At 39.0% G+C, this 27772-nt stretch overlaps 1 protein-coding gene across 1 annotated transcript in view; it reads right to left on the bottom strand.

Moving 5' to 3' along the window:
* LOC141782330 (inactive dipeptidyl peptidase 10-like) overlaps positions 1-27772 on the bottom strand; it is a 114166-nt gene that overhangs the window by 3232 nt on the left and 83162 nt on the right. The window contains exons 6-23 of the mRNA XM_074658565.1: positions 19454-19506; positions 17982-18063; positions 16590-16710; positions 15863-16017; positions 11704-11801; positions 11501-11624; positions 11376-11414; positions 9738-9845; positions 9183-9274; positions 9035-9082; positions 8445-8566; positions 7898-7945; positions 6800-6898; positions 4271-4340; positions 2592-2786; positions 1478-1532; positions 1285-1384; positions 834-892 (exon numbers count right to left, since the gene is read on the bottom strand). Coding sequence (XP_074514666.1) covers positions 834-892; positions 1285-1384; positions 1478-1532; positions 2592-2786; positions 4271-4340; positions 6800-6898; positions 7898-7945; positions 8445-8566; positions 9035-9082; positions 9183-9274; positions 9738-9845; positions 11376-11414; positions 11501-11624; positions 11704-11801; positions 15863-16017; positions 16590-16710; positions 17982-18063; positions 19454-19506 — 1668 coding nt within the window. The remainder of the gene's footprint in view (positions 1-833; positions 893-1284; positions 1385-1477; positions 1533-2591; positions 2787-4270; positions 4341-6799; positions 6899-7897; positions 7946-8444; positions 8567-9034; positions 9083-9182; positions 9275-9737; positions 9846-11375; positions 11415-11500; positions 11625-11703; positions 11802-15862; positions 16018-16589; positions 16711-17981; positions 18064-19453; positions 19507-27772) is intronic.

Raw genomic sequence — 27772 nt, 5'->3', positions numbered from 1 at the left:
TCCAAATTCATCTGTTGACCCAGAATCTGAAAGTGTACTGAATACTGTGTATTAATCACTTTATTAAACCTTCTGTATTACATCAATTACAATATGCTATTACTGGTATAGTGTTGGATTGATGCAGTCATATGAATAGCTTTAACATACCATTGCTGTTGCTGTTTCTATTACTTATTTATATATGTGTTTTATGTAACCATACAACAGAAAGAAAATTACCATTATTATGTGTTCAGATCACTGTGTTGCAAAATGTAATAAGCAACAAACAAGGCAATACTAGGGAAATGACATGAATAGACTTTCAATCTCTCCACAAACATAAACTCAACAATATAAAAACACCATCTTTCTTTAGCTGCAGATATACAGTACGTGGTGCGATGTGTTCGGATCTTATAACCCGTTATTGTCTGGAGAAGCCTTCTCTCCAGTTGAGACATTTTGACCTGTTTCAGAGGTATGAGTCAAGAAATGTGACTGGCTGAGAGGACAATGCTCATCACTCTCTCCAATGGTGGATTCCACTTCACCCAGCCTCTCTGCACAATGCCCCTCATAGGAATGAAAATACCAGGTGTGCACAGAAACTCCCTCTCAAGACCTTCCGCTTTGTGCTGCGTACAATTGGCTCCTGTGTCTTATTTATGTGTTGCATGCCAGAATAAAAGAGTGTACTTTGCATTCAGGTGTGAGACAGCATTGTTTATGATACTGTGTCAGGCCAGGAGCATACACTGGGTGACTTCTGAACACTTTCATCTCAAACAGTGAGAAGAATGAGCATGCATTCAACTACTGCTGTTGTGAAAATAAGAGCATGTTCATACTTGGTATTTGTGATCCTCTTTTGTTGGGGAGCCAAAGTATTTCTCAGCGTAGGCCGACCCTTAATAAGGATGGAAAAGGAAACAGAGATATTGTGAGCATGTATGGGCATTGTGCTCTTTTAAGTCACTCACTATTCATTCATGATAACACTTCTAATGCTTTTTAGTATTACTTCTTCACTTAACATTGGACATTGTGACAAATAGCATATGCCATTTATGATCAATGTTGCTCCACTCTTCTAAGGTTTGTTTGATATTCTGAATCAGTGGTCCGGTGGTTTAGTGTTGTTTTGTAAATCAAATCCCATCTCCATGACATGTATAGCCTAAATCTGATGATGAATACATGTCAACATTGATTGAATCATTGGGTTTACTGGCTGTTTGAATGTCCTTGTCACGTTTGGGATAAGCCACAGCTTCAGATCGTTGTAATACTGTATGATACCATAGAGTCTCCAGTTTGTTATGGGAGCGACAGCGATGCCACACTTGAACATGGAGCTGTGGGACAGGAGCAGGAGAGAGGAAAGAAATCCTCCATATGCCTGGAACAATAGAACATACCTGCTTTAAATGAATGTTGGGTAAGAAACAGTATACATTTGATTTGGTTATTTATGTAACAGAGGCTATGTTACCTTTCCATAAACTCCAACTCTGTTGCCATCGATATAGGGTAGTCTGACCAGGTGCCTGAAAATTTAGGGTGAGTTAACTAAATAGCAAAAATGAAGTGATTCCTAATAAGACTACACAGTAAAAGATTGTCCTTGGCCTTAGAAACCCGCCTAAATCTTAGCTAATTTAGCTTTAGCAGTCTGAGTTAGCCAAATCAAGTTGGTATGTTTCAGGTGGCAACCCCCGGCTCTGAAAAGTGAAGCCAATGTGGAAGTGTCTTAAATTTGCATTCTTGCTAATAGCCAGCAGGGGGCGACTCCTCTGGTTGCAAAAAGAAGTCTGATTGTATTGAAGTCTATGAGAAAATGACCCTACTTCTCACTTTATTTATTACCTCAGTAAACATTGTAAACATGAGTTTATGGTCTCAATCGCTAGTTTCAAGTCTTCTTTAATACAGCATGATGTTCATTTAGTAAATTATGGTCCCATTTAGAGTTAAATAGACCATAAAGCAGGGGATGCTTTAGGGCACTATACTTCTCTTACAAGTGAGTTATAAGACTTGGTACAAATTGGAGTTTGACCCCTAGGTCAGTCTGCTTATGCGTCAGGACAGGACTAGCCCTCTTTTCAAATATTTTTCAAATTATTTAATATTTCAAATATTATTTTTTTATAATGGTGATATGATATAATTATGATTATTAATCAGACCATTATAAATTTACCTCATAATTTTGTCTTAAATTGCTCTTGTGAAGTTTTTATATAAATAGATTTTTTTTTCTATTCTGATTTTAGTTTTATATACCTCTTATTATTAATATTTTACTATGCCTTATTTATCTGTACTTAGTTCTGTCCGTGTGCTTCTGCAAAAACCGAATTTCCCCTCTGGGGATCAATAAGGGCTTATCTTATCTTATATGACCACAGCTACGGGGAAACAGCATGAAAAAAATATATTAAAATACACACTAAAACACATAAAGAAGACTATCCGCACCTTCAATACGAAAATAGAAGCTTTAATGTCAGCCTTATTTGGAAAACCCCAATGCTATACTGTATACAGTTTGTTAACCAGGTCTAATAGAATCAACTGGATGATTTAAAAAAATAAAAACTTACTCCACAATTGTGATCTGGTCCTGAACATCAACAGTTCCCAGTCTCTGGTGAACCTCGTGCAGAATCCTCTGACCCTGGAAGCCGCTGCCCCGGCCGTCCAGACGAGCCACGATGACGCCGTCTGAGCTGACCAGCACAGAGTCCCAGCTGAGAGAGAAGCCGTCAGTCACAGCCTGACCACCAGGGGCGCTGTCACTGTGAAAGGACGGTATGAGTTCAGTCCATTAAGAAGCCCAAAGGTTCCAGGAAAATTCTTCAACACCCTAAAATAAATCCAGACTGAGGCTGTATCCCCATACTATACTATGGCTGTATTCAAAACCGCATACTATACTAGTAGTACGTTCTGATTTGGCCAAATAGGATGCAGTATGCAAACAAAAGCAAAATCTAGTATGCCAAAAACTAGCGGATGTCGTACTGATTCGGAAAAAATCTCCAGTATGCATCGGACCAGTCTACCTCACCTACTGTTTCCCACAATGCAAAGCGCTGGAACTGTACAGACTATGGTCACAACAACAGCAGCCAAAAATTTAAAGTTTGAGCTTTGAGCTGGCTGGAGCTCTCTCAAGACACCAGTCTCGTAGACAAGAAGCTTTTATTTCCTTGTAGATGGATGGTTTGTTTAACTCAAATGTCCATTATAAAATTAACGTGAAACTGTGGTTATCTGTCTTTTTGGAGTTAAAAAGCTCCACAATCGCCCACGGGCGTAGCTCGCTGGAGAGCCGATCAGTCACGCTCACAGACCGTCTACATAGCAGCAGAGAGGAGAGGGAAAGAGCTGCTTGTGACGGAGCAGAGAGATACCTGCTGAGACAACATGACCCTTTTTACATTACTGTAACATCTGTATGGATATCATTCCACTGTTTTGTTGCTGTAAATTTTGTCGAGTAATGTTTTCCCGTCTCCCCTCGTTGATGATCCTGTTTGTCTCATTTCACCATGAGCTGTTAGAATACATTGTTTAAGGGCTGGTGGAGCTAAACCATGCAGTATTTAGTAGTATAAGTTAGTCAGTAGGCTGTATAAGTTATATTTTTCGATAATATTGCAATAGTGGTACGAGTTTGTTTTTTTGTCCAGTTTTTTAAGAGCTTGTTTAAAGGCTAAAGCCCAGCCTAGCATACTGCAAAATAAATCGTTTTAACTGTTTCATACTGCATACTACTGAGGAACGCAGTATGTACTGTATACTGTATACTGCATACTGCGTTCCTCAGTAGTATGTAGTCGGCGGTTTCGAATGCAGACTGAATAAACTTAATGGTTCATGTGGAAAACAGTTTAGGGCAGTGGTTCCCAACCTTTTCGGATTGTGACCCCTTAAAACAAAACAATGGCTTCTTGCAGCCGCTCGGCATTGGTTGCAAATATTTGCCAGCAGTAAGCCGGTTCAACCATTGGCTGATTGTTTTCCTTGTGTTATTTGAATAGTTTTTAGAGTCCTTAAGAAATAGTTTACAAGAAAAAAAGTAAAGATTATAGAGAGGACTCATCACCACATGACCCTTTAAATGTCTCTTGCGACCCCTTGTTGGGGTCCTGACCCCCAGGTTGGGAACCTCAGCTTAAATTCCAAGCATTTGTTTCTTAGCGTCTTCATTTAATACATTATTGAATGAAATTATTCTGCATTGTTTAACAATGTATTTGAAAATAAAATGACATACAGAATCAGTAAAAGTGGGTGCTCCTTTGCTTCGTCAAAACCTATTGGGACAGTTAACTCCAGACGAAGTACTGCAAAACAGAAATTCATGATATTAACATTATGTCATTTTTACTCATAAACATATACAGTTTAATACATTTAACATTCAATCCAGATTGCGTTTGATGGTGAAGATGAGTCACAATGGGGATTTCGTCACACACTGCATGTACATGTGTCCTTCAGTGCATGGTCAGGTCAACACAGTAGCTTCATCAGTCATGAAAGTAATAATCAATCATAGTAAAGAACAGACGGGACAAGTTACAAAGTAAATTGTTTTTCCTGAGTTGGTAGTTTGAGCAGTTTTGCTTCACTTAAAGTGGCAGTAGGCAGAATGTTTTTGGCATCATTGGGCAAAAATTCCATAATAACCTTTCAGCATATTATAATTCAAGTGTTCTAAGAGATAACTAGACTTCTGCACCTCCTCATGGCTCTGTTTTCAGGCTTTAGAAAATCTAGCCTGTGACAGAAGACTTTGGCCAATCACAGGTCATTTCAGAGAGAGCGTTCCTATTGAGCATTCCTATTAGTTGTGCTCCGCTGCTGGGCGGTGCTTGGTATTTCCTCAACTTTTCTCAACATGGCTGCCGGGTCACCAACTTTCTCATTTTACAGCTAAACAATAGACTACATGATGTTTCTGAAAACATTTGAAATAGGGGAATAGAGAGAAATAGGTATTAGAGTGACTAGTTTGACTGTTTGATCGGAGTTCACATGTGATTGACAGCTGCCACCATTGGATGAACAGCCAATAGGAACGCTCTCCCTCCAAAGTAACCTGTGATTGGCGAAAGTCTCCCGTCACGGGCTAGATTTTTCTCAGAACACTTGAATTACAATATGCTGAAAGGTTATTATGGAATTTTTACCCAATGATGCCAAAAACATTCTGCCTACTGAAGCTTTAAGGTTTAACATAGTCTATAGTATATCATAGCAGAAAGTTGATTCACACAAAAGGCCCTAGGTATGTGAGTTATTCACACAATGATGTGATGTGAGAGTCGTTGAGGTGACGAGGCAGTCATGGTACGTTGTAAGAGGTGTTAACTGGTGTGAACCAGCAGGACAAATATGTCAGGACAGCACTGTCAGTACAGGAGAAGTGAGCATATTACTTCTCAGGCCCAATAAAGGATTCAAGAACTGAGGATGAAGCTTAAATCAGAGTTTTGTCTTTAGGGCTACACTGCCTTTGACTACTACTGTATGTGCACCATGACCTGAATGACAAAGAATCACACAGGTTCTATGAAAATCGTTAAACACCCGAAATAAACCTGGAGCAAACACGGCAATTCATGTGACAAATAAGCCTGTGTGCGTTCAGCTTTTGATTTCAGGGCTCCCATCTGACTGTGTTTCTACTCAAAAGCCCTTTAATATGTTTCACATTGTCTCTAATAGTGAACACAGATTAGAGAAAGGAAGCCATATGGTGAGCTGTCGCCTCTAATTGAAACAGTATACGGCTGCGTTTCTGATTCCAGGTCTGGTTCATAATCAGCTCAAAAAGCTCTGCACCTGTTGGCTCAGTTGTGTTTATCCTGAATTTGCATGTCTGAAAGTCACGTATTATGCTGGAAACCATCACCACTATCACTACCAGCAGTGCATTTACATGCACTTAAGTAAACAGGTTACAATTGGGCTGACTGCGGTAACCATTTCTTTCACACCATGTTAACAAAAAAACTCATTATTCATAATTTGGGTAGAGGAGTAGAGAAACCTGATTTCCCCAGCTAGAGTTCTCGTGGAGAATGCTGATTTCTTGGCCATGAATTCCTAATCCTTTTTTTTGTTTACATTCCAAAGTGTACTAGTGTACATCCTTGCTCCTTTTGTTGTTAAGTAGTCAAACACACTGTTATGTTTTTTTGACGTCTTTATGCTGTAATACGAAATACAACAAACAAAGGAGCTCTTCTTCTTCCTGTCAGGAGGTTGCCATCATGTTTTATAGTGTGCATGTCTGCATATGCAGGCCCAGATTGTAGTATGTATAGAAGCAAGTCTGCAGCTGTACATGTCCATATATGATCAAGGCTTAAAGGGGAACACCACCTAAATTAATCATCTACATCTTTCCCAATTCATGGAACAAATTTGAGTTATAGCACTCTACTTTTTGGATTTGGGAAAGAGTTGTTCATGTTTACTAATATTTCTTAACTGTCTTAGACCATAGGAATAACATGTATGAATTTTGAAAGTGGGCATAGTTCCCCTTTAACAGTCTACAGCCATGGTAGAAGCTCTGTGAGGCTGAACCATAGACTGTATATAAAGATGGACGACATGACAGCTCCCCAAAAGTGAAGCCAAAACATCTCAATCTCCCCCTGGTGGCTGGCTGCAGTATAGGTCATAAAGCCCGCCCCGTCCATGTTAGTGGATAGGACATGGGCCAAACTAAAAAAAAAAGTTGGTTGTTGTAAACATGGCACACAGTTAAAAGATGAATTCAACGTCATACCAAAGTTGTTGATTTGTACAGTTCTTCTTTCCCACTTGGGTATTGTCCTGTTTATCAGTGCATGTCTTAATACTGTGTTCATCTCCACCGTCTTGTGCTCTGTTAGAAGACAGGGAAAGAAGAAGATTGACTTTAGTTAGAAGAAAAGTCGTACCTGCAACAAATACAACAATGACTAGACAAAAACCCTTTATAACTCATTCATTTCAATGTCCTGCTTGGCTATAAACTGTTCGAAAATGATCAAAACTCTGTTCAAGTACATTATCAAACAAACAGCAGTCACATTTAAAGGACCAGTGTGTAGGATTTAGCGGGATCTACTGGCAGAAATGGAATATAGTATTCAGAACTGTTCATTAGTGTTTAATCACCTGAAACTGAGAATCATTATGTTTTTCGTTAGCTTAGAATGAGCCCTTCATATCTACATAGGGAGCGGGTCCTCTTCACCTCGCCCGCCATGTTTCTACAGTAGCCCAGAACAGACAAACCTTTCACATGTTTCATTACCGGAAGTTCTCCAACACACTTGGAAACGGAGGGGTGAGCTGAGGGGTATTCAGTTGGTTGCTACCTGCAACCTACCGCTAGATGTCACTAAATCCTACACACTGGTCCTTTAAAGACACATGAGTCAAGAAACTGTAAGACAGTGCACTTTGAAATTTCACAGTGCACTTTGAAATTTCACCAAATCAATATCAAAGAGCATGTTTCTCAAAATGTGATACGATAAGAGTGGAATAATCAACATCCCTCATTCTGCGAGCCTGTAGAAGTGGAGGAAGATTATAGTCTCCCCAGACTCTGCTCTGAGTGCCTCTGATGTAACGCTTCAAGTACTTCATGCCTTAACCTTAATTGCATCCTCATGTCCAGTTTTTTAGTCCTAAGTATATCTCCGATTATTGAATTTTGGCTTGATGACCCTCGATTTTAGTGATTTAATCTACAAAAATGAGTTGATCGATTAATGCACTTTTCAGGCACACTCACACTCAGGAAATCTGCTTCTACCCAAACACAATGAATAAATATACCTGATGCAATTGAGCGAAAGAGTCTAAATAGTAAATTGGTTCAGTTTTTACTTACTGTTCATATCATTTAGTCTGTGAAGAGTAGTTTGGGGTATTCCAGGACCTGGAGGGGAAAATACTTTAGGTCAGTAAATGCAACTGTATCACCCATTATACCATAAGGGACAAAAAAAAAAAAAGGTTCTCCAAATCTTGCAATACTTGATGTCGTTAAAGGCTGACAACTAACTATTTTCATGTAATGGTCCAGTTCTGTTTGTCCTATGAGCTCTTACATACAGCAGACTCACTCACCACTTGTACTGGAAAAGTACATATTTAGTTCAAATACATATATCAGTGTGTAGTAGCCCTTGTTTTTAATGTTTAATAAATCTATCTTATGCAATGACTCAACTAACATGGAAGATTAAGATCCAGAACTTTCAAATTGAATATAATTAAGATACAAAGGTTATTCAATAATGAAAATAACCTTTTTGACAACATTTTAGAGCCACGTCGATATGTGAAATGGCAGAAATGGAGGTGCTAAAAAGTGCTGATGAATTAAATTCATACTCGGATATGATGTTGCTGTCTTGGTCATAATGAGGTGTTACCTCTGCAGTTGAGAAGAACATGTTGACAGTTTGGGCTGAGGATGGTGTCGTAGTAGGTGCACTTTGATTTGAAGAGAGAGCAGGTGAGGCACTCTTTATGAAACGGATCCACGGCGGAGACTCTGTTTGAGCAAAAGGTGTGTGAGGACAAAAGAAGTTCAGCGCATTTACAACTTCTGAGATACACTCATTATGTTTCTAGCCTCCAGGCAAAAGACAAAATCAAAGAAAAATGTACCAAAATAAAATGTAGTAATTAATAGATATTAACACTGTAGTTCAGCCGATTAGACTCCTAATATTTACATAATAGTAGTTGATAGAAAATGCAGCATATTCTTTTGCAAATTTGCTAGGAATTTGGTTAAAATTTGCATTACATTCGGATGGAAACCTGACTATCGAGCTACGTGACTCACTTGTATGGATATAGCCATTAAATGTTGTTAATATGGCCAAGGATACATAATCAAAACCATTCTATTCTCTATAATACAACACATACGATTTCAGTGAGACTGCCATGAGACTGTACAGACACAAGAGTGGTGTCGATCTCACTCACTCTGCAAGGATGCAAACAGGCGTACCTGTACAACTGTCGTTGTGTTGAGCCTCCTTCTGTACTCAGGAAATAACTGAAAACCATAATTTAACCTGTTATTACAGAGTTATAATTGTATTGTAGATCACATTGCATGGTGTTAATACTGTATGGTGTCAATGACTCATGCTTACACTGAGTTTGTGCTCTCATCATAGGCCAGAATTTGAAAGACTTCCCAGCTTCCTGAAGTCAGGTGGCGGACGTTGACCTCTTGACCTTCAGACTGGGAAGCACATTAAAGCATACAACACAACAGAGCAGACAAAGCATGTTAACATGACCTCACATACCCTACATGTTCTTAAATGGATGCACTGGTGTTGAGTTTTTTCCCTGACTTTCAGTCTAAAACTTTTGTTCCAGTTATTATCTCTACAGAAACTGAATTAATCTGACACAGTGCCTCCAGTGCATCTACTGTACAACGCTCTCCTTAATTTATTCAACTGAATGTATTCTTAATTGTCTGGTGTTTCAGGAAATGTAGCTAGACTGCAATTTAAAATTATAGAACTTCAAAATGGAATCATATGAGCACTATGAATAATTGGAAGGGCCTTAGGACAGATAAGAGGACTAAAAGAAAAAACACACAGACACAAGACGTTTCATTTAAACAGCAAAAGCACCTACCTAAATGTATTAATTATATCAAAAAAATTTAGTAGTAATAGTAATAGTTTTACTTGGTTAGAGATCATGGTGATGTGGTTGAATGTCCCACGATCACCGTGTTTTAAGGGCATTGTGATGAAGAATGTTGTGCAATCCTTGGAAAATATTGGCTCCTCATTCTGGGAAAAGAGACAAACAGAAACATAGACACTGCCATTAATAGTTAGTAGCAGTCAGTAGCCATGTAGAACAACAGGTACTTAGAGCAGGAAAAAAACAGAAACTCAACCGATAAAGTTATGTGCATTGACTGTATTAGTTGGTTACATAAAACATGGATGAGAGGCGTTTCTCATGTAAAACATATTTTGGCTGATAGTTTCAAGTTCAGAGTTGAAAAAGCCAACAGGTTGGTCTGTAGCAATTGGTAGCCTGCAAGAATTTCAGAAGTATTTTTCTGTAGCAGCGAGAGACCTTTATTAGAAACAGGCCTATATTACAGACACGTCTTTATTTCTAATTTCTCCTGTTTCACAGTACAAGTAAAATGTTTCATAGAAGAAGAAGAAGCCTTCCTGTTTTCTGATCTGGTCCAATTATAAAATGCTGTTGATGTTGTTTACAGTTAAAGCTTCAATTCAGCATTCATCCATGTTTACTTGTTTTGATAAATTCAGTCAACAACACCAGTGTTTTTATTCACTAAGTATTTACTATCACTTCTATGTTGCTGTTTTTTTGAGGGTACAAGTAATTCCATCCCTTTGTAATGTTTGTTGCCTGCCTCTTATTAATAATTGGCCTGTCTTGGCCTGTCCATGTGGCTATTATTTCAGATTATATTATATATTACCTGCTTTCATATGAAAAGGAACAGTGTTCCTTAAACAATGTATTAATTGCATCATCAACCTGCGGTTCTGAAAAGTGAATCCAATGTGGTAGTGCCTTAAACTTGCATTCTTTCTAATAGCCAGCAGGGGGCAACTCCTCTGGTTGCAAAAATAAGTCTGATTGTATAGAAGTCTATGAGAAAATGAGCCTACTTCTCACTTGATTTATTACCTCAGTAAACATTGGAAACATGAGTTTATGGTCTCAATCGCTCGATTGAAGTCTTCTTCAATACAGTATGATGTTCATTTATAGATGATAAAGCAGGCTGTTTTAGGCTTTTAGGCTGCCTTGTGATTAACAGGTTGCTAACACGGTGTTGTCCATGTTTTCGTCTTCAACCCTTTCACAGTGTGTTTTCTGTTCATGAAGTTAATTGTAACATTTTGGTTGCCTGAAAAAGCCTTATTCAGCATTCGGTTGTACTTAGCTCTACCTTCTCATGTCACTTCTGGTTTAAAAAAAAAAAGATAGAATAATAAATAAATAAATAAATACATTTATTAATTTAAAAAACAAGATGTCGACGGACAAAAACGGTCGTATTTAGGTAACCCCCGAGTTGCGTAAATGTGCGAAGATTTAATTTAAACCTTAACCATTTGAGGTCAATGCCTAACCTTTACCATCTCACAAGACGACCACCAAAAACCAAGATGGTAACGGCCAAAATGCCAAACTCAAGACTTCAAAACCACATTCCACAAACCAATGGGTGACGTCACGGTTACTACGTCCACTTCTTATTTACAGTCTATGATATTGATAGGCTTACAAATGAAGATAATGAAGCCTCTCTGGACTGAAACACTCACCTGACGATCAAGCCACTTCTCTGAAGTCGTCACGTGTTTCTGAGTTGGAAAGAACAAGTCAGCACATAACACTTCTCTAAATTCATTGTGGAAGACTATAGAATCATCAACAATAACTATCTTACCTTGGTGCAGTCACCACTTATGGCATCACACAGTGAAAGTATTGAGGCGTTTTGAGCTCGATTCACCCAACGCACAGTCAGCCTGTCATGTGTCACCCATTTCACCATGGTGATGTAGTACTCACTAGGGAAAACAAATAGTACTAGTAAGTAGTGAGCAAACAATAAAACATATAATTATTTAAAATGTGTTCAAATCATACCTTTTTTCAAAACTGTCAGGAGGTCTCAGTTCATTTGTTACGGAGCTGCCGTCTAGAGTGACGACATAGAGTCTGACGGTGGGATTGATTTGTCCCATCTGGAATAAAAACAGTACAAATGAACAATTACATTCACAGGCCTAATCAAATTGGATGTAATATCCGTGATGTACTGAATGCACTCTAGCGACAACAATAAGCACTGAGCAACGTGCTGAACTTGTTTTCTATTATTATGTGCTGCTTTACTAAACAATGCCAGTAAGACTTTAACAGAGAATATAATGAGAATATGAAACAAATAGAAAATAAACTGTGTTGCTGTATACTGCACAGGCCCTGGGGCAAGTCAGTCGTTTTCCTTCGCTTAAACCTCCCTCAAAAATAGAGCTCATTAGTCTATGTGACAAGGGAAATCTCAAGAAATACAATATAACCGATCACACGGATGACAGTATCTCTTCCACATTTATTCCCGCTTATCTTTATTGTTACTATTCCTGTCTTTTTCAATCCTTCACTTTCTGCTCTTTTGGAGGTATAATAGCTTCTTGGAATATCTCTATTCTGTTCTACTGGTGCCACTTGCTGCATATTACATGACAGGTAAGAAATCTGATGGAACAAACACATCTGGAACCTGCTAATACTACTGCTATTACCACTAATATACTACATGTAACCATTGGTAACCATTGTTTAGATTTTAAATTAAACCAGACTGTAACAGAGATGTTCGACACATAGGAGGTCTGAGTTTGTAGTTATTTTAAGTCGAATAATAGTGGAATTGTTGATTACAGGAATACTGTTCATGGAAATATGAAGGAAGGGTCCTGTTCAGAGAGCTGTATACAAATAAAGAGATCTGAAGTTGGTTAACTTGATAAACACTGAGGGTGCCGGAGTGGAAAAACAAAGGTTGACATATTTACAACAAATGCATTGTCACCTTTAATATGATTTAACTGTAAAATTGTAAATACGAATTCATTCTAAATATTTTTGCATGCCCAAATTAGAGGGATACTTGCCAAAAATGCTTTTTTAATTTATGTGTTTATGCAACACATTCTCACGCCCAACTCGTCAAATATGATGATGCTTGGTCTTAAAACTATGGTGCTCTAGCACCTCAAGCATCAGTTTTGGACATGTCAGGGACGGCGTGTCAGGGACGGCGTGTCAGGGACGGCGTGTCAGGGACGGCGTGTCAGGGACGTCGTGTCAGTTTCTGCTCGTTACATGCATACAATGTATTTTTTTTTAATAAAATCCAAAGTGGGTTTATTCAGAGTAAAGAAAAATAGGGAGTGCTGCACTGGGTCAAAAAACTTAAGTCTTGGTAATATTGGTGTAAAAAACCCAGTGCTCTTCAAGAGTAGGTGGTCGAGTAAGACTGTCCAGCTTACTTTTAGTGGAAGTCCATGTTATAGGTTGACAGTCTGAAAAGCATCCGAGGCACTTTGATTGTATGTTGAAAATAGTTTAATAATTTTTGGTAATCCATTAGGTTTACTTAGTGTTTAGCTTTACTTGGTTGGGTTTAGGAAAAGATCTTTGTTTCTTTATCTGTAACCGCTTATCCCATTTGGGATGTCAGGGGCGGGGCTGGAGCCGATCCCAGCTGACATTTGGCGAAGGTGGGGTACACTCTGAAAAGGTGTCCAGACTATAACAGGGCTGAAACATAGAGACAGACAACCATTCACGCTCACATTCACACCTACGGGCAATTTAAAGTCAACAATTAACCTAACCTAACCTAACCTAGTCTTTGGACTGTGGGACCCTCTTGCTGTGAGGCGGCAATGCTAACCACTGCACCACCGGGTTGGGTTGGATGTTAATGTGGTGTTCCAGTATGTACCAGGCTGTAATATGGCTCAGTTTGTCACTGTGAATTAGAGGTCTGGGGCCCCGAAATGCTAAGTCAATTCGGGTCGGGCTCGGGAAATCTTTTTTTACGGCTCATTTAACCTCGCTCCTTTCTTTGTGCCCATATTATGCCTCTGCACCACAGAGCACACATAGGCCACTCTGTGAAATGAATTGTTATTTTGATTATATTATAAATATTATGCATTCACATTTTAATCACATGCTTTTACACGCATTATATGAATTTGTGTGCATTATACGCATATTGTTCATGTTTCCAGAGAGAGCTTAAAGGGATTTGTGTTGGTCTCCGGCCAAAAATTGCAGACTTTGTCGGACAGTGTCTGGGCTAAGACTGGAGGTTTTAGCCCGTGCAGGGCTCTACTGTGAATCTGGATACTACTGTGATTCTAACAGTAATGAGGTATTCAGACACATGATACTCATGAAGAATACTCCCTAGGGTATTACTTTTACTGTGTATCGACTCAGTGTGAGATACCAACACAAATTTGTCCCCCAGTGACTGAAGCAGTAGTATGACTGTCAAGACTGCTTCACAGCAACAGTGTTCTCAAAGACAAAAGGAAGAAGAAGGCAATTAGATCTCTGCTTCATTTAGTCCCCCAGTGTTATAACGCTGACCCCACTCAAGGATTCAAGCAGACTCACTTTGTGTGTGTGTGTGTGTGTATACAATTTTTACACACTGTGTGTGCAAGGCTAACATCAAGTGCAGTGCTTCATTAATTACAAGCCTTCCTATCCTAACCCCCTCCCCCCCATCTAAGGGTCTGAACCGACAAATGAGGGTGCCCTTTACCTTGTGACCCTCATTCCACCAGTTTTCCACAACCCATCTCCCATCTAAGAGGCATTTGATACGCTAAACGTCCGCATCAAAGGGAGGTGTGTTAAGGTGCCTTACTAAAGCATATCACATTCTTATCCCTCCCAGTGCCACAGATCCCTACAGTCATCTCTCTTCAAAGAAAGCAAGCCCCTGTGAATTAAACTAGAAAAGGATTCACTAACATTTATGGATAAGATAAAGCAGAGAGCCTGCAGTTGTATTATTCATAGCACTGGTTTGATACAATGGAGTTGCACGTTACAGTAGACTCAGGTTGTAAGGGTTGTTGTACAGTATTAAGTAAGCTAAAAAAAATGTTCTGCTCTATTGATACAGTGAACTGTTAACTGGAACAATCTTCATCCGTTCTGTACTAACAACAAGTCAATACCCCAAATCAGTGCAGTAACGATGTATATTGTAACCAGTGGCGTAAACATCGACGATGCAACCGGTGCAGCGCACCAGAGCCCAGAAGCTGTCAGGGGCCCAAAAATCACCTTCCGACACCGTGTCCACACTGAATCCCTTATAGTGCACTTCTGTTACGCCATGTAAACAAACCACATAGGCTACCTATCAGCTGTGCGCTTGAGATCAGACTGGAGACGTAACCACTTATCTTTCTTTGTTTGATCTTTTTCAACAGGAAACACACGTTTAATATTGTGATATTTACTGGAAATGACCCAAAAATACAATATAGCCAACAGCAAGTAGGAAACATTCAACGTTCTGGCGATCTCCGTTCAGCCAACTGCCACCTTATTTAGGTTTTTGTAGTGAAATGAGGAGGTATCGTATCACCGCTCCTGGTCCATTGAAGCAGTTTCAAGGCGAGATAGATGGGCGTCTGACAAAAGTTCAGCTCAAAACGGCGTGCCACGTGGCGCTGCGTCGCTCACGGCCAAGACATTCCAATAAAAAAGGACATGGTTCTTGAGCAGTGTTGTTAATGACTTTGCGGAGCACAAGACCTGTAGGATAAACTTTTAATGGGTGAGTACTGTTTTCTTTTTGTTATTATGGAGTGGGATCAGGGATTTAAATCTATAGTGCTGTAATTGTTACGTCTCATATGTTGGAAAATGTGTAGCTACTGAAATCTGTGTCTGTGAGAACATTTGGCTGCTGAGTCCAAGGCAGACTGTTAAATTAGCGCTGATAAATTTGGCACTGTCCCTTTCACTTTCTGTCCGTGGTGCTGATCTAAGGCTGGTTTGCAGGATGGGGAATGCATGGTGAGCCTATCCATGGCGGCATAGCAATTGTCTGATTTGCAATTGTCTGGAGTGGGTGTGCGCTTTTTTTTGGGGCGAGGGCCCAAGAAAACAATTTGCACCGGGGCCAATCACAATAATGTTATGCTGCTGGTTATAACCCACTTGTATTGAGAGTTAATTAAAATGTTACTCTAAGTTTTACCTTTGGATAAGGGTACTCCTTCCCTCTGGGGTAGAGAGAGCCTGTGAAGCGAGGCAGGAGCATGTTAGGAACCAGAGAATCGTTGATGGTGAGGTAGGCCATTCTGGAGCTGTCAGGTGACCACCAGTGGGCTGCCTGGGTGTGCAACACCTCCTCTGGAAAACCAAGAGAAGACAAATCAGACCATCTGAGCTGGGAGAGTGGGGCTTATTGATTGCAAAATTTAGTTTATGCTCCTCTTTTTTTATCTCAGGTTATTCAATTTGTGCTGAATATGTAATATTAGTCAAGATGTTAACCAACGACTGGTTCAATAATTGGCTAAATGAATGACAGTGAATGTGGGGTGGCTGTGGCACAGAAATAGAGCTGGTCGTCCATTTATCGGAAGTTCGGTGGTTCCATCTCCTCCAGTCACATGTGGAAGTGTCCTTGGGCAAGATACTGAACGCCAAATTGCTCCCGAAGGCTGTGCCATCGGTGTGTGAATGAGTATTTAGATTAGATCCTGATGCTCAAATGTGATGTGCTCAATATGTCTTAGCTCATTTAAAAGGAACTGAATAGGTACAAACATAACACACACTTAACCTAACACACATCAACCATTACATGATGTACCAGACTGGGGCTGGAAGGCCAGATTCTGTAGGTAGCATTTCAATTCTTCTGTCTTTCAACTTGATCCATTTTTCCAGGTTTTATAACTCAGTGTTGTCTCTCTTACCCTCGTACAGCCAGTCAGTGAGGCCGTTGTAGATGACCCCCTCCTGTCCAGAAGACGTGAGCCTCCACGAGCTGCTCTGTACATCCGTTTGATAGTAAATGTTGTTTTCAAATATATATATCTGTGGGATAGAAAGACAATTGTTTTGTCTTTATTTGAAAACACCAACTCATCCGTGTACGCACAGCATGTAGTACAGAACACCTACACCTTTTCACACATAACTGTATAGAAAAATGCTATGCAGAGGGAACTGCCACCTCTGATGCATTTTAGTCTTGAAGTTACAGCACATCACAAAAGAGATGAGGCGATAGAACAACTCTACTGATCAAATTGAGAACCCGGTGAACTGATCTCTCACAGAGAACATGCTAATTGATAAAAAACACACCCAGTGAGCGTCTCATCTCTTGTGATAACACAGACAAATATGCAGGGAGAGGTTGTGAGTAATGAATGCTACTTTGTCAACAGCGGTGTGACACACCGCTGCGGGGCTTCCTTGAGAACAAGTTCCACTGAGGGCAGGTAGAAATACCGAGGAAACGAGATAAATACGCTATCAAATGGTTAATGACTTTCCTTGTCTGTGCTGGGAAAAATAATGGACTGATTATTCTGTGCATAATGCTCTGCACGGTGGAGGCATTACTCACACAGAGAGCTTTGGTCGCCCAACAAGATGTCTTCCAGCAACAGCTTGATTAGTCTAACTGTTGCTGGCTTCTCTTCACAATGGTTGTTTTGTTTAAAGGGAATTTGTGTCTCATATCAAGCCAAAAACAGTGTTTGATGAGCCTTTACCTCAGAGCAGAGAGGATTCTATGAATGCAATGAACTATATATCACACAGTATTACAGAAGACATCATTTTCATCTTTCTGCATGCAGCAAGGTTTCTTCAATTTGCTTATTATTTTCTCAATAATTGGATTAAAACAGCAGTGGGCAAGATTGGAAAAAAAGTTATTTTTATAAAACGGTCACTATATCCTGACAGAAGTGCATGAGACAGGTAATCTGAAAATATCATGTGCCTCTGTGTCCTCCGGTGCTCCTAACGGCGGGGACAGACATGGTGCATGACGGCTGCCTCGCTGAACTGGCCCGGTCCGTCACATACTGTTGCTAAAGGACGCCTTCATATACGTTGGTGGACATAACATAGAACTCAGTAGGTGTTGAGTTGTATAATTATGTTGTTAACTGACTTGCTTGGGTAATCAAGGGAAAAATGTTTCAATAAAAATATGCAATTCATATAAACTATCTTTTGCTCCCGGATTTAATTACCCACTACTGTGTCATTAAGTGAACGATGGAAAATGCATCTCGGTGCTTCATTGTTTTTAGACTGAGTTGTGTTATTTGGCCCTGTAAACTACTCACCAGCTGCTGACCGTGAACTCCCCACGAGGCAAACTGGAGGACTGAATCAGACACCTCTGGAGGATTCAACTCCCGCACCTCTCTGATGCAATTAAAAACAGATTACACATGAAGCATTACACACCATACCAGCACAACTGCTTTTAAATCTCAGATACCACCACTGCAAATGTACAGCTTGCAATAGTTCAAATAATGTTGAGGTTAATAATGTGTATCATCTTAAATGACTTTAACTTTGAACATGTCATGATGTGAACTCTCCCCTCATAACTTAAACTGAATTTTACTATATTTTATTTGAGAGATTAATTCTTCTCAACTGTTCTTGATCTCGAAAGAATTCTTTAAACATTTTGTCCTTAATTTGGCTTCAAACAAAAGACAATACAAAGACATGTTTACTAGGGGTGGGGGAAAAAATTGATTCACCTTTGAATCGCAATTTTTTTTTTTATGATTATGAAATACATTTTTCAAATGTAGAATAGAAATATTTGCTTTATTTGAATCTATGCGGAGGTCGAAGGAAGTTACCGCTGTTATTGCTAAAGTCAAAGTAACGTGACATCATATCCGCTCCGTATCTGTCAACCAAAACAAACAGCAGAGGGCCGCAACAAGGAAGTACTTGACTTGAACCCTCACATTTTAAATCCAAAGTGGTAAACACTACATTCACAGTACAGTTTGGAAACACTTTGGGTTTCATACATTGCAGGAGAAGCAGAGCTAGACATCACGGCTAAAGCTGCATGCTAACTCTGTCATGGACAGGAAATGTTATCGTATTGCGGTAACGTGTGGTCACTGACATTTATGGTAAATAAAGTCAAACGGAGCTGACCATGGATGTATAAAGAGAACGGAGCTGACGGTAAGGGCTAGTGACGGATTTAGCAAAGTTAGCGGAAGTATACATGTGTGACTACGTCAGGTTTTCAAAATAAGGTGTCAACAAAGGGAACTGTATACAAAATACATATAAGATTGATTGGATTGTATTCACCAAAGGTATAAATCATTACATGTCAAGTATGAAGTTAAAAGAAAATACCACTAATTTGTGAGGGAAATGTCTTTATTCTTTGATTTTTGGATTGATGGAAAAAATGTAATAAATAATTCCTGACAATGACTGATATATTTGACTTCAGGACATCTCTGACTACATACATGCTGAAAATCAAACATTTTAATTTATTAATTTAGATATTTTTCAAATTAAAAGTCCCTAGAAGTGTATGATTCAACCTTTTCCCATGGTCTAGTGTTAAAAAAGTTAACAATAAATCATAATATTGAATCCCAATACTTAAAAATCGCAATACATATCGAATCGGCACCCAAGTATCGTGATAGTATCGAATCAGGCAACAGGTGTATCGTCCCAGCCCTAATGTTTACTGTAGCTTGCATGAAGGGAAGTAATTATGCAAGGTTTGATTAGGTTTAATTCTTTGTTTGCTCACCTTGTATACAGGTTGTAGATCAGGTACGATGCCAAGAAAGAGTACTGGTAGACCTAAAACCCAACCACAAGAAAAACAATTTCTGTGTTATTATGAACAGACCTTTGTTCTTTCCACATTAATGATGATTAGGACCTCAACAGCCAAGCAGACATGATTTAGTTAATCATGACTAATAAAGTACATTAATCAAAAGATACCAGAATGGATATTCTTAGTATAATGTTCTAATAGAAATACAAAAATCACACTATACAAAACAATCTGAGAGCATTTTGTGATTATGATTTTCTCCTCAACCAGCTTTGAGTTCTTTTACTTCAGTTAGTTATTTCCTGCTTTCCCCAGTTTGCCATTTTATACTTGTGCAGAATGAGGTTCTCTCTATTTAATTGGACAGTTATAGCAATAACACAGCATGATTTTCCATTTTAGAGGAAGTCAAAGTGAAGTGGGAACAACTCTTTACTGTGCTCAGTTGTTCAAATAACATAAAAGCTAACAGTGAGAGTGCTGTGTTTTACACCGTGCAACTGAGAACAACAAGCTGTGGTTAATCCTTGTTCCTTGGAGCTGGCACTAAAACCTGACATTTGCCATAAATAATCTCTCGCTTTATATCACATATTGCTCAAAAATATCCAGTAACACTTTCTATGACGCCCATGTCTATAATGTATTATAAAAATACTTATAATGCATTATAATGTTCTTATTGCACTGTATAATCATCATTATAAGCAACATAACATTAATCTGAACACATTGTAAAGCATTTTATAATGACTTATAAGGTCAAGTTTCATCATACTTCATAAAAAAGTCGCAAGAGATTGCTGATACCGGCTGATACACACGCCAACATGTGAATAAGACGAGTACTGGTACTTATTATTTTCCACTTCAAGCACTGGTGAGACAGCAAACAAGCGCAAACATTTGGAAATTTCGGTTGGCCATGTAGAGTATGACCGCTGTAAGTACGTACATACTACATTTAAAGGAACAGTGTGTAGCATTTCGGGGGATATCTATTAGCAGAAATGAAGTATAGTATTAATAAGTATGTTTTCTTTAGTGTATAATCACCTGAAAATAAGAATTGTTGTGTTTACGTTAGCTTCGTTAGCCATGTTTCTACAGTAGCCCAGAATGGACAAATCAAACACTGGCTCTAGAAAGGGGCATTTTTGCCTTTTTCGCACATCGGCCACCATAGCTCTCCTTCATGTTTGGCACACGGGAGAAGTTTCAGTCGGTTGGTCTGCAACCTCACCACTGCCGCCAAAACCAACACACTGCACCTTTCAATGTTTTTTTTTCTCTCATAAAAGACATTCAATACAATACCAATACAAACATACCATCTATATTTAAACTAGGGCTGTCAAAGTTAACATGATAATAACGCGTTAATGCAAAATCATTTTGACGTAACTAGTTTCTTTAACGTATTAACGCAATCGATCTTTCGGAGGTTGTAGCGGGCTCAGTTTTAAAGGTAGCGGCATGCTAACTTGTTCCTTGACCTCTGACCTCAAGATATGTGAATGAAATGATTTCCAATAATAAATATATACATACAGTTGCATAAAGCCAGCATATTTGCCCACACCCATGTTGATAAGAGTATTAAATGCTTGACAAATCTCCCTTTCAGGTACATTTTGAACAGATAAGAAATGTGCGATTAATTCGCGATTATTCACAATTAATCATGAACAATCACGCAATGAATCACGATTAAATATTTTAATCAATTGACAGCCATAATTTAAACATTTTAATTGATATTTTAACACCATCTATTTGCTGTTCCAAACTCTTACTGAAACCTTGTAGAAAATAAAAGTAGAACTGGAAAGAACCTGATAGGCACTTTGTTTTGATTTGTTTAAAGTGTGTAATTTTACATCATGGTTAATCATATATGATTATTTTGCAGTTACCTGTAAATCAGTGCAATCAAGTATGACACGGTAATATAAATTTAATTTTGCAGTGCCACACATTTTTTTAAGTTTCTACTAATTTCCCATGCGTGTGCAATGAAATGACCAGATAATATCCACTCACACAGCTTTTGTTTCAGGATTCGTTGAGATAATGGTTCAATACCTGAATGTCTCTGCATGCTAATCAGCTGGAACATTAGCATAACAATATTACAGTACGCTCACCCCACAGCGATATGATAAATACTGTAGTGCCACTCCATTCCGCTCAGCAAAAGATCAATTGTGCACTGAATGAAGTCTGCTTGGCTGATCTACTCGCCACCCAGCCTTCACTCCTCATTTGGACTTCCCTCTTCACTACACACACACACACAAAGTAATTCTCCCAGAAGGAAAAATGAAATTGTATTGTTACTTGACTGCTCTTCTTCCCCTCCATCAAAAAAAGATGTCAACATCATTCAGCAGACACCCCTCGTAGGTGACAGCTCTGCGATGACTCCTTGATAAGGCTGTCAGCGAATGGGTGACACATGAGAGGGGCGGATGTTTGGAGATGTAGAGAAAGTAACAGACAGCAGTGGTGTGTTTGATTGTGGTGTGTGGCGGTGTTCTCAGCACACTGGGGTTACACGACACTTGTGAATAATTCCTAGTATTTGTTTTTTGCACAGTTTAGGTGGTGTTTGCCACATTTAAATACCACAACCTGACACTTCATTGGTGCTTTTCTCACATCTGAGTCATCCTCGTGTTGTTGACGTCGCCTGTCCGGTACCGCTTGAATAATACAACTAACACTGAGAATCTGTAATCGAAACACACGCTTGAAGGTTGAGACAGTGGACGTGAGTAAAACATTCAAATATATGAGTGGGAAAAGAAAAAAGGTGCATGACCATATGTTTTAAATGGCAGTTTGTACAGATCGTGGAGGGGTGCAGTGACATTTGGAACAATAAATGCACACATAAGAGAAGTGCTTTGTCTTTGAAAAAGCAACAGCCCTTTTTATACAGAAGATGATAAACACAAAGCAACTCCCTGCTGTGATATCAGGGACTCAAGAGGATCCATTTAAAATTCTTTGATACATTCTCAAGTGGGTTAAAAATAAAAGTTTCATACTATATCTGTTGTATAGTGCATGTAATACCGTTTGACAAGCAGTGATAAAACACTACAATTAAAACTCAAATGAAGGTTGGCGAGCAGGGCCACGCCTCAACCACAACTCTACTCACCAGTCAACCTATATACATCAGACCGGCACATATGAGTACTTTGCAAAAAGTCAAGGCCGCGTCCTCTTTTGACTGGTGTACTCGGCGATACCAAATTTTGGGCAGTGTCGGACACATTTCCGATACTGGTATCGGAAAAACTCTAAAGTTTTCTCACACAGTTGCTAAAGGGTGCCTCAGTGTGTCGGTATCAGACACCGAGCGCCACTGGCCAAGTGTTGGTATTTGATGCTTTGGGAGTGAGAACGGGTTGAACAAACTCAAAACAGGTTTTAAACTGTGATCCGTCTGTAAGTAGTTCTGTGATGTATTGAGACATTTTTCATTGATTTGAAAGCAAGAAGTCTGGCAAAGAAGAATGTGGTTCATTCATCAATTTCTGTTTACTCTTAACTCTCCTGAATACTTTTGCAGCTGATGACTGGGTTAATTATTTTGTCTTTGTCTTATCTTCACACTACAACTTTATTCACATGCATTTCCTAATGAATACAAATGGACACTGATACTCTTTATAAAGTGCACAGAGGGCTGCTGACCACAAAAAAAGCAGAATAAATTCTATGGAAACCTTTGATGCAGCAGTATCGTACAACAGAGAGCATGATTATGATGAATTCATAAGACAACTGGAGACAGTGGTGCAGCAGCAGGCCATTACTCTCCATAGATTCAGGCTGTCACTTTGATGATGAACACATCTGCAGCGTCCATCTCAAGAGGAGATAGCACCTCTAAAACTCTGCTGTCTCGATCCCATCAAGCACACAGAGCTCATTATCAGGCCTGCTTAGTTCACCGACACCGAGATGTTCCATCAAATTATAGAATGAAGCAGCAGGGGAGACAGGTAGTGTGATTTGGAACAAGCAATTTCGCTGGTATTGGACACGGGGACAGCAATGTGTTTCTGGTGTGATGAATGAAATGTGTTACATTTCCTGTTATAACTACTTCCATGAAACATAAAAGTCTCATGCAGTTTCTTCAGCGTTCCAAAGTCACAGCTGCCAGTCTCTTTTCTAACAGAAACCAAGGGGAAGTGTAAAGAAAAAGGCGTGTAAGGTACAGTTAACCACTGTGACCAACACCAAACTCTATCTTAATCACAAAATGTGCCTCTTTTCCTTTTATTTATTGTGCTATGTTTCTACCAGTATGCCATCAGCATGGAACTGTAGCCCTCCAGAGTAGGCAGAGGCAAGTGAGGGAACTTCATCAGCGTGAATTAATGGATCGATACAATGAGCTGAAACTAAGGAAGCAAATTGATGTGAAAATTAAGTAGAAATCTTCCATGTCAATGTTGATTTCAAACTCTGATAATCCCCTTCGTAAGCTCATTAATGCATTCATCTGCATTCATTTGAGGATGAATAAAGAGGATTATCGTAGAATGTACTCCTGTGTATTAGCATCATCAGTTACAGTTACATCATTTCCATAAAATTACTGCTATATGATCACTGCACTGCTTCCATATATGTATATTATATGTACTGTATGCAAACTAATGTTTCTGTATCTTCTTCGGAAGGTGCAGTCAGGAGGGAGTCAGATAGCTGCAATTACATTCAAATAAAGCGATGATTAATTAGGTCTACAGTATATGTCATCACCGCAAATGCACCTGGGACTGTGCAGAATACATCATTTAAAGCTGACTCAGAACTCTACTGATGCAGGAAGTCCTTCAATTACCAAGGTGCCGCTGGCTGAGTTTACAGGGATGTTGTTAACCTGATTATTCATGTAACCCAGATGTACAGTGTAGGGTACGTACTGTATGTAGCAACAGCTACTCTGGATGACGTATGGCCGGTCTGATGTATCCTGCCCTCTTTGCCTTACTTTCCCTTCCCCTCATCCGTTTTAACCCTGACCCCATTCCTCCCCTTGCTTTTCTGTGAAGCAAATTTTTGTAGTGTCCAAACGGTGGTACTATGACTTCCATGTCCGTCACATGATGCAATTGGGCCCAAAAAGACTTTTTCAGACACGTGGGTACCCATAGATTCCATTTTCATTCACATATCTTGAGATCAGAGGTCACTTTTAGGACATAATGATTTAAATGAGGGCTATTTAAGTGTTTGTACTGAGATGTTGATTTACCTGGTTACAAATTATCCTCTGATTTACAGACGTCCCTTTTTACATCCATGGCTACGGACTCATTGGCGTTTGCAGTCCAAAATGGCGGCAGCGCTACCGCAGCGCCATCTAGCAGCTAGTCAAAAAAGCACCAGAGATTTGCTTCTTTGCTACTATACTCTTTGCACGCTCCCAACGTAGTTATAAACGGCTCATTCTAAGGTTAACAAAAACACAACAATACTTATTTTCAGGTGATTGCACGCTAAAGAAAACAAACTTACATTTTATATTCCATTTCTGCCAATAGATTCCTCTAAATGTTTCACACTGTTCCTTTAAATGCTGGAAAGAAAATGTGAGAAGTCTTTCAGCTGTGTTCTCTGTAATCACAACAACTCACTTTGTGATCTTTTAAAGATCCTCTCTCCCTTACAGATGGGACAGTAGCTAACGAATGCCCTCTCTATGCTGCAATGTTAATGAGCTTTCTAGGATTGTGAGCGCAGCCTGCTTCTATCTTTAGATCCTGCACCTTAGAGGCCACAATCCCTTATCGCTCCCGCATGGTTGGATCACATACCTCGACTGCAATGAGATTAACACAAAGGACACAAAGAGTCACTGATAGGCTTGATGTAGGATTGAAGAACGATTTGTTATAATGTGTTGGAATACAGCTGCAGTGCTGCAGTAAGATCTCTGAATATCATGTAAAAATAGCTGAAAGGAAAGTATTGTAAGGTTCCACAGCAGAATGTATCTTTTGTGGCCTCACATTTTGAAGTAGCCATGAGCCTTGAAGGTCACAGCCAGCAGGGTTTCTCTTATTGCAAGGTTTTTCTAAGTGGCCTTGTTCGACAATCTGTCTTTGCTTCACACCATAATTCTGAAGCTGTATGAAGTACATGACTGGAGTCAATCAACTCAAGTAGATACAAACGTCTGAGCTATCAAACACACTTTTAATCCCGATCAGTGTTTTATATCAGTCGCTGTTATCTTTATTATACTTTTCTTTTTTTCTTTTTTCGTTTGTCTTTAGAAGTTTCACATTATAAAAGATCATTTTTCAAGCTAACAGCTGGCACACTAATCACTCAAGCAGCAACAATAGATTTAAGCAAAGATACTTAAAATACTAAATGTTCATTGTGGTGGAATGCCACTAAATACAATTACTTAAGTACTGTATATGAGTACAAATTCAAGGTAATTGTACTTTACTTGAGTATTTCCATTTTATGCAACTTTATACAAATATGTTCTATTCCACAACATCTCAGAGGCAAATATTGTAAATGTTTTACTCCACTGGGCTACATTTGTCTGACAGCTTTAGTTACCTTTCAGATTAAACGTTTTCATGCCCTTCCTGTCCAGGGAAAAAAACATATATCTCCAAATTTGGTCAATTGGAAATGGAATGTTTCTGACAAACTGAAGGATGAAGTGTTTTCTAAGCAGTAGCAGTTAAAATTATCACAACCCACAGGATCGCCGTCTTTAAGAGGGTAGAGTGATGATACTGACTTCATATGAAACTAGAAAACCCAAGGAATCCATTGGTACCATGCGTCATTTTAGCTTGTCAGGACGAAGGCTAAAAAGCTCCAAATTTAGGCTAAATTTTGGTGACAGAAAACTGGCATGGCGATTTCTAAAGGGGTCCCTTGACCTCTGACCTCAAGATATCTGAATGTAAATGGGTCCTATGAGTACCCATGAGTCTTCCATTTACAGACATGCCCACTTTATGATAATCACATGCATGTTTTTTAGCATGCAGTACAAATGTGTTATTTTCGCCTATACTAAAATGGTGTGTTTGAATATTTCCGCATACTGGGGTCCCTAAACAGTCTTGGAATTACATGAATTGGGTATCACTGTAAAGCTGAGACATTTTTGTGGATCCAATGAGTCCAATTGTATTCATGTGTGATGATGTTAGTCCCCATAGTAGCCATTTCACTGTAGTGAGCCCATTTTTTGAAACTTGACTTCACTGTATAAAATGACCTGTGGTGACCTCTAGCATAATCACAGCCTCATGAAACTTTACAGCCACAAACTAGAGACCTAGAGCATTCAGAGGATGAATGTTTTTTGAGGTAGATTAACAATAAGGGGGTTTCTGAGCAATTTCCAGAACAGAAATGCTCACCATCTAATGCCCGAATAATACAATTCTTGCAGAAATCTCCAAATCAAAGCATGGCTTTTTCTATGGTGTTCCTCAAGGTCTCGGTGTCTTAATGTGGTATTTTGGAAGGATTATTGATCATTTTTATCAATTCTCGAGTGGTAAAAAATGGTTAAATTTAGCACGAAAAAAGATAAAAATATATATTGATTTTGTGAATATGGATGAGGCACAAAGACTGAGATGGAATGCATGTGAAACATAAATTAGCCAGCATTTGGAAAAAGATAATCTGTAGATATTTAATAGTTGTTTTCGTTTTAAATGTGAACAGCTCATTTGGGATACTGATTTTGTTTTTCCACATGCTTTGTATATGCAAGACCGGGAGATGTACTCAAGATAGTGGTGTTTTGTAATCCCATGTGGGATGGGCCATATGTTTTGCAAGACAGAAATAAAATAAATGAAATGAATTTAATGTGGTGGAGTATTTTCACAGTGTGACATTAGTAGCCTACTTTTACTTAAGTTAATGATCTGAGTACTTCTTCCACCACAAAAACTAATTTCTTTGAATGTGTTCAGATTAGCAAATGTTCGGTTTTCAACACAATAAATTAGTAGGTAAAGGGCAAAACAGTATGTTCTTATTAGCAAATGACTAAATGTGCTGTATCTTGTGTATGAATAATTGTTTCATAAGTATCTTTTCCAAAGCAATTCGTTTTCAAGCCGGGAAACTGCAAACACATTCAATGTCAGATGTGTGATGTATGATGCTGTTAAGTACTTTATATCGATCCAAATAGGCTACTGTTCTGTAAATACAGCTAACTTTTCCCACACCACTTGTGCCATGTTGCACCCCTAAATC

The sequence above is a fragment of the Sebastes fasciatus genome, chromosome 14 (genome assembly GCF_043250625.1).
Source record: "Sebastes fasciatus isolate fSebFas1 chromosome 14, fSebFas1.pri, whole genome shotgun sequence".
Taxonomy (NCBI): domain Eukaryota; kingdom Metazoa; phylum Chordata; class Actinopteri; order Perciformes; family Sebastidae; genus Sebastes; species Sebastes fasciatus.
This window is presented reverse-complemented; position numbering and strand designations above follow the sequence as displayed.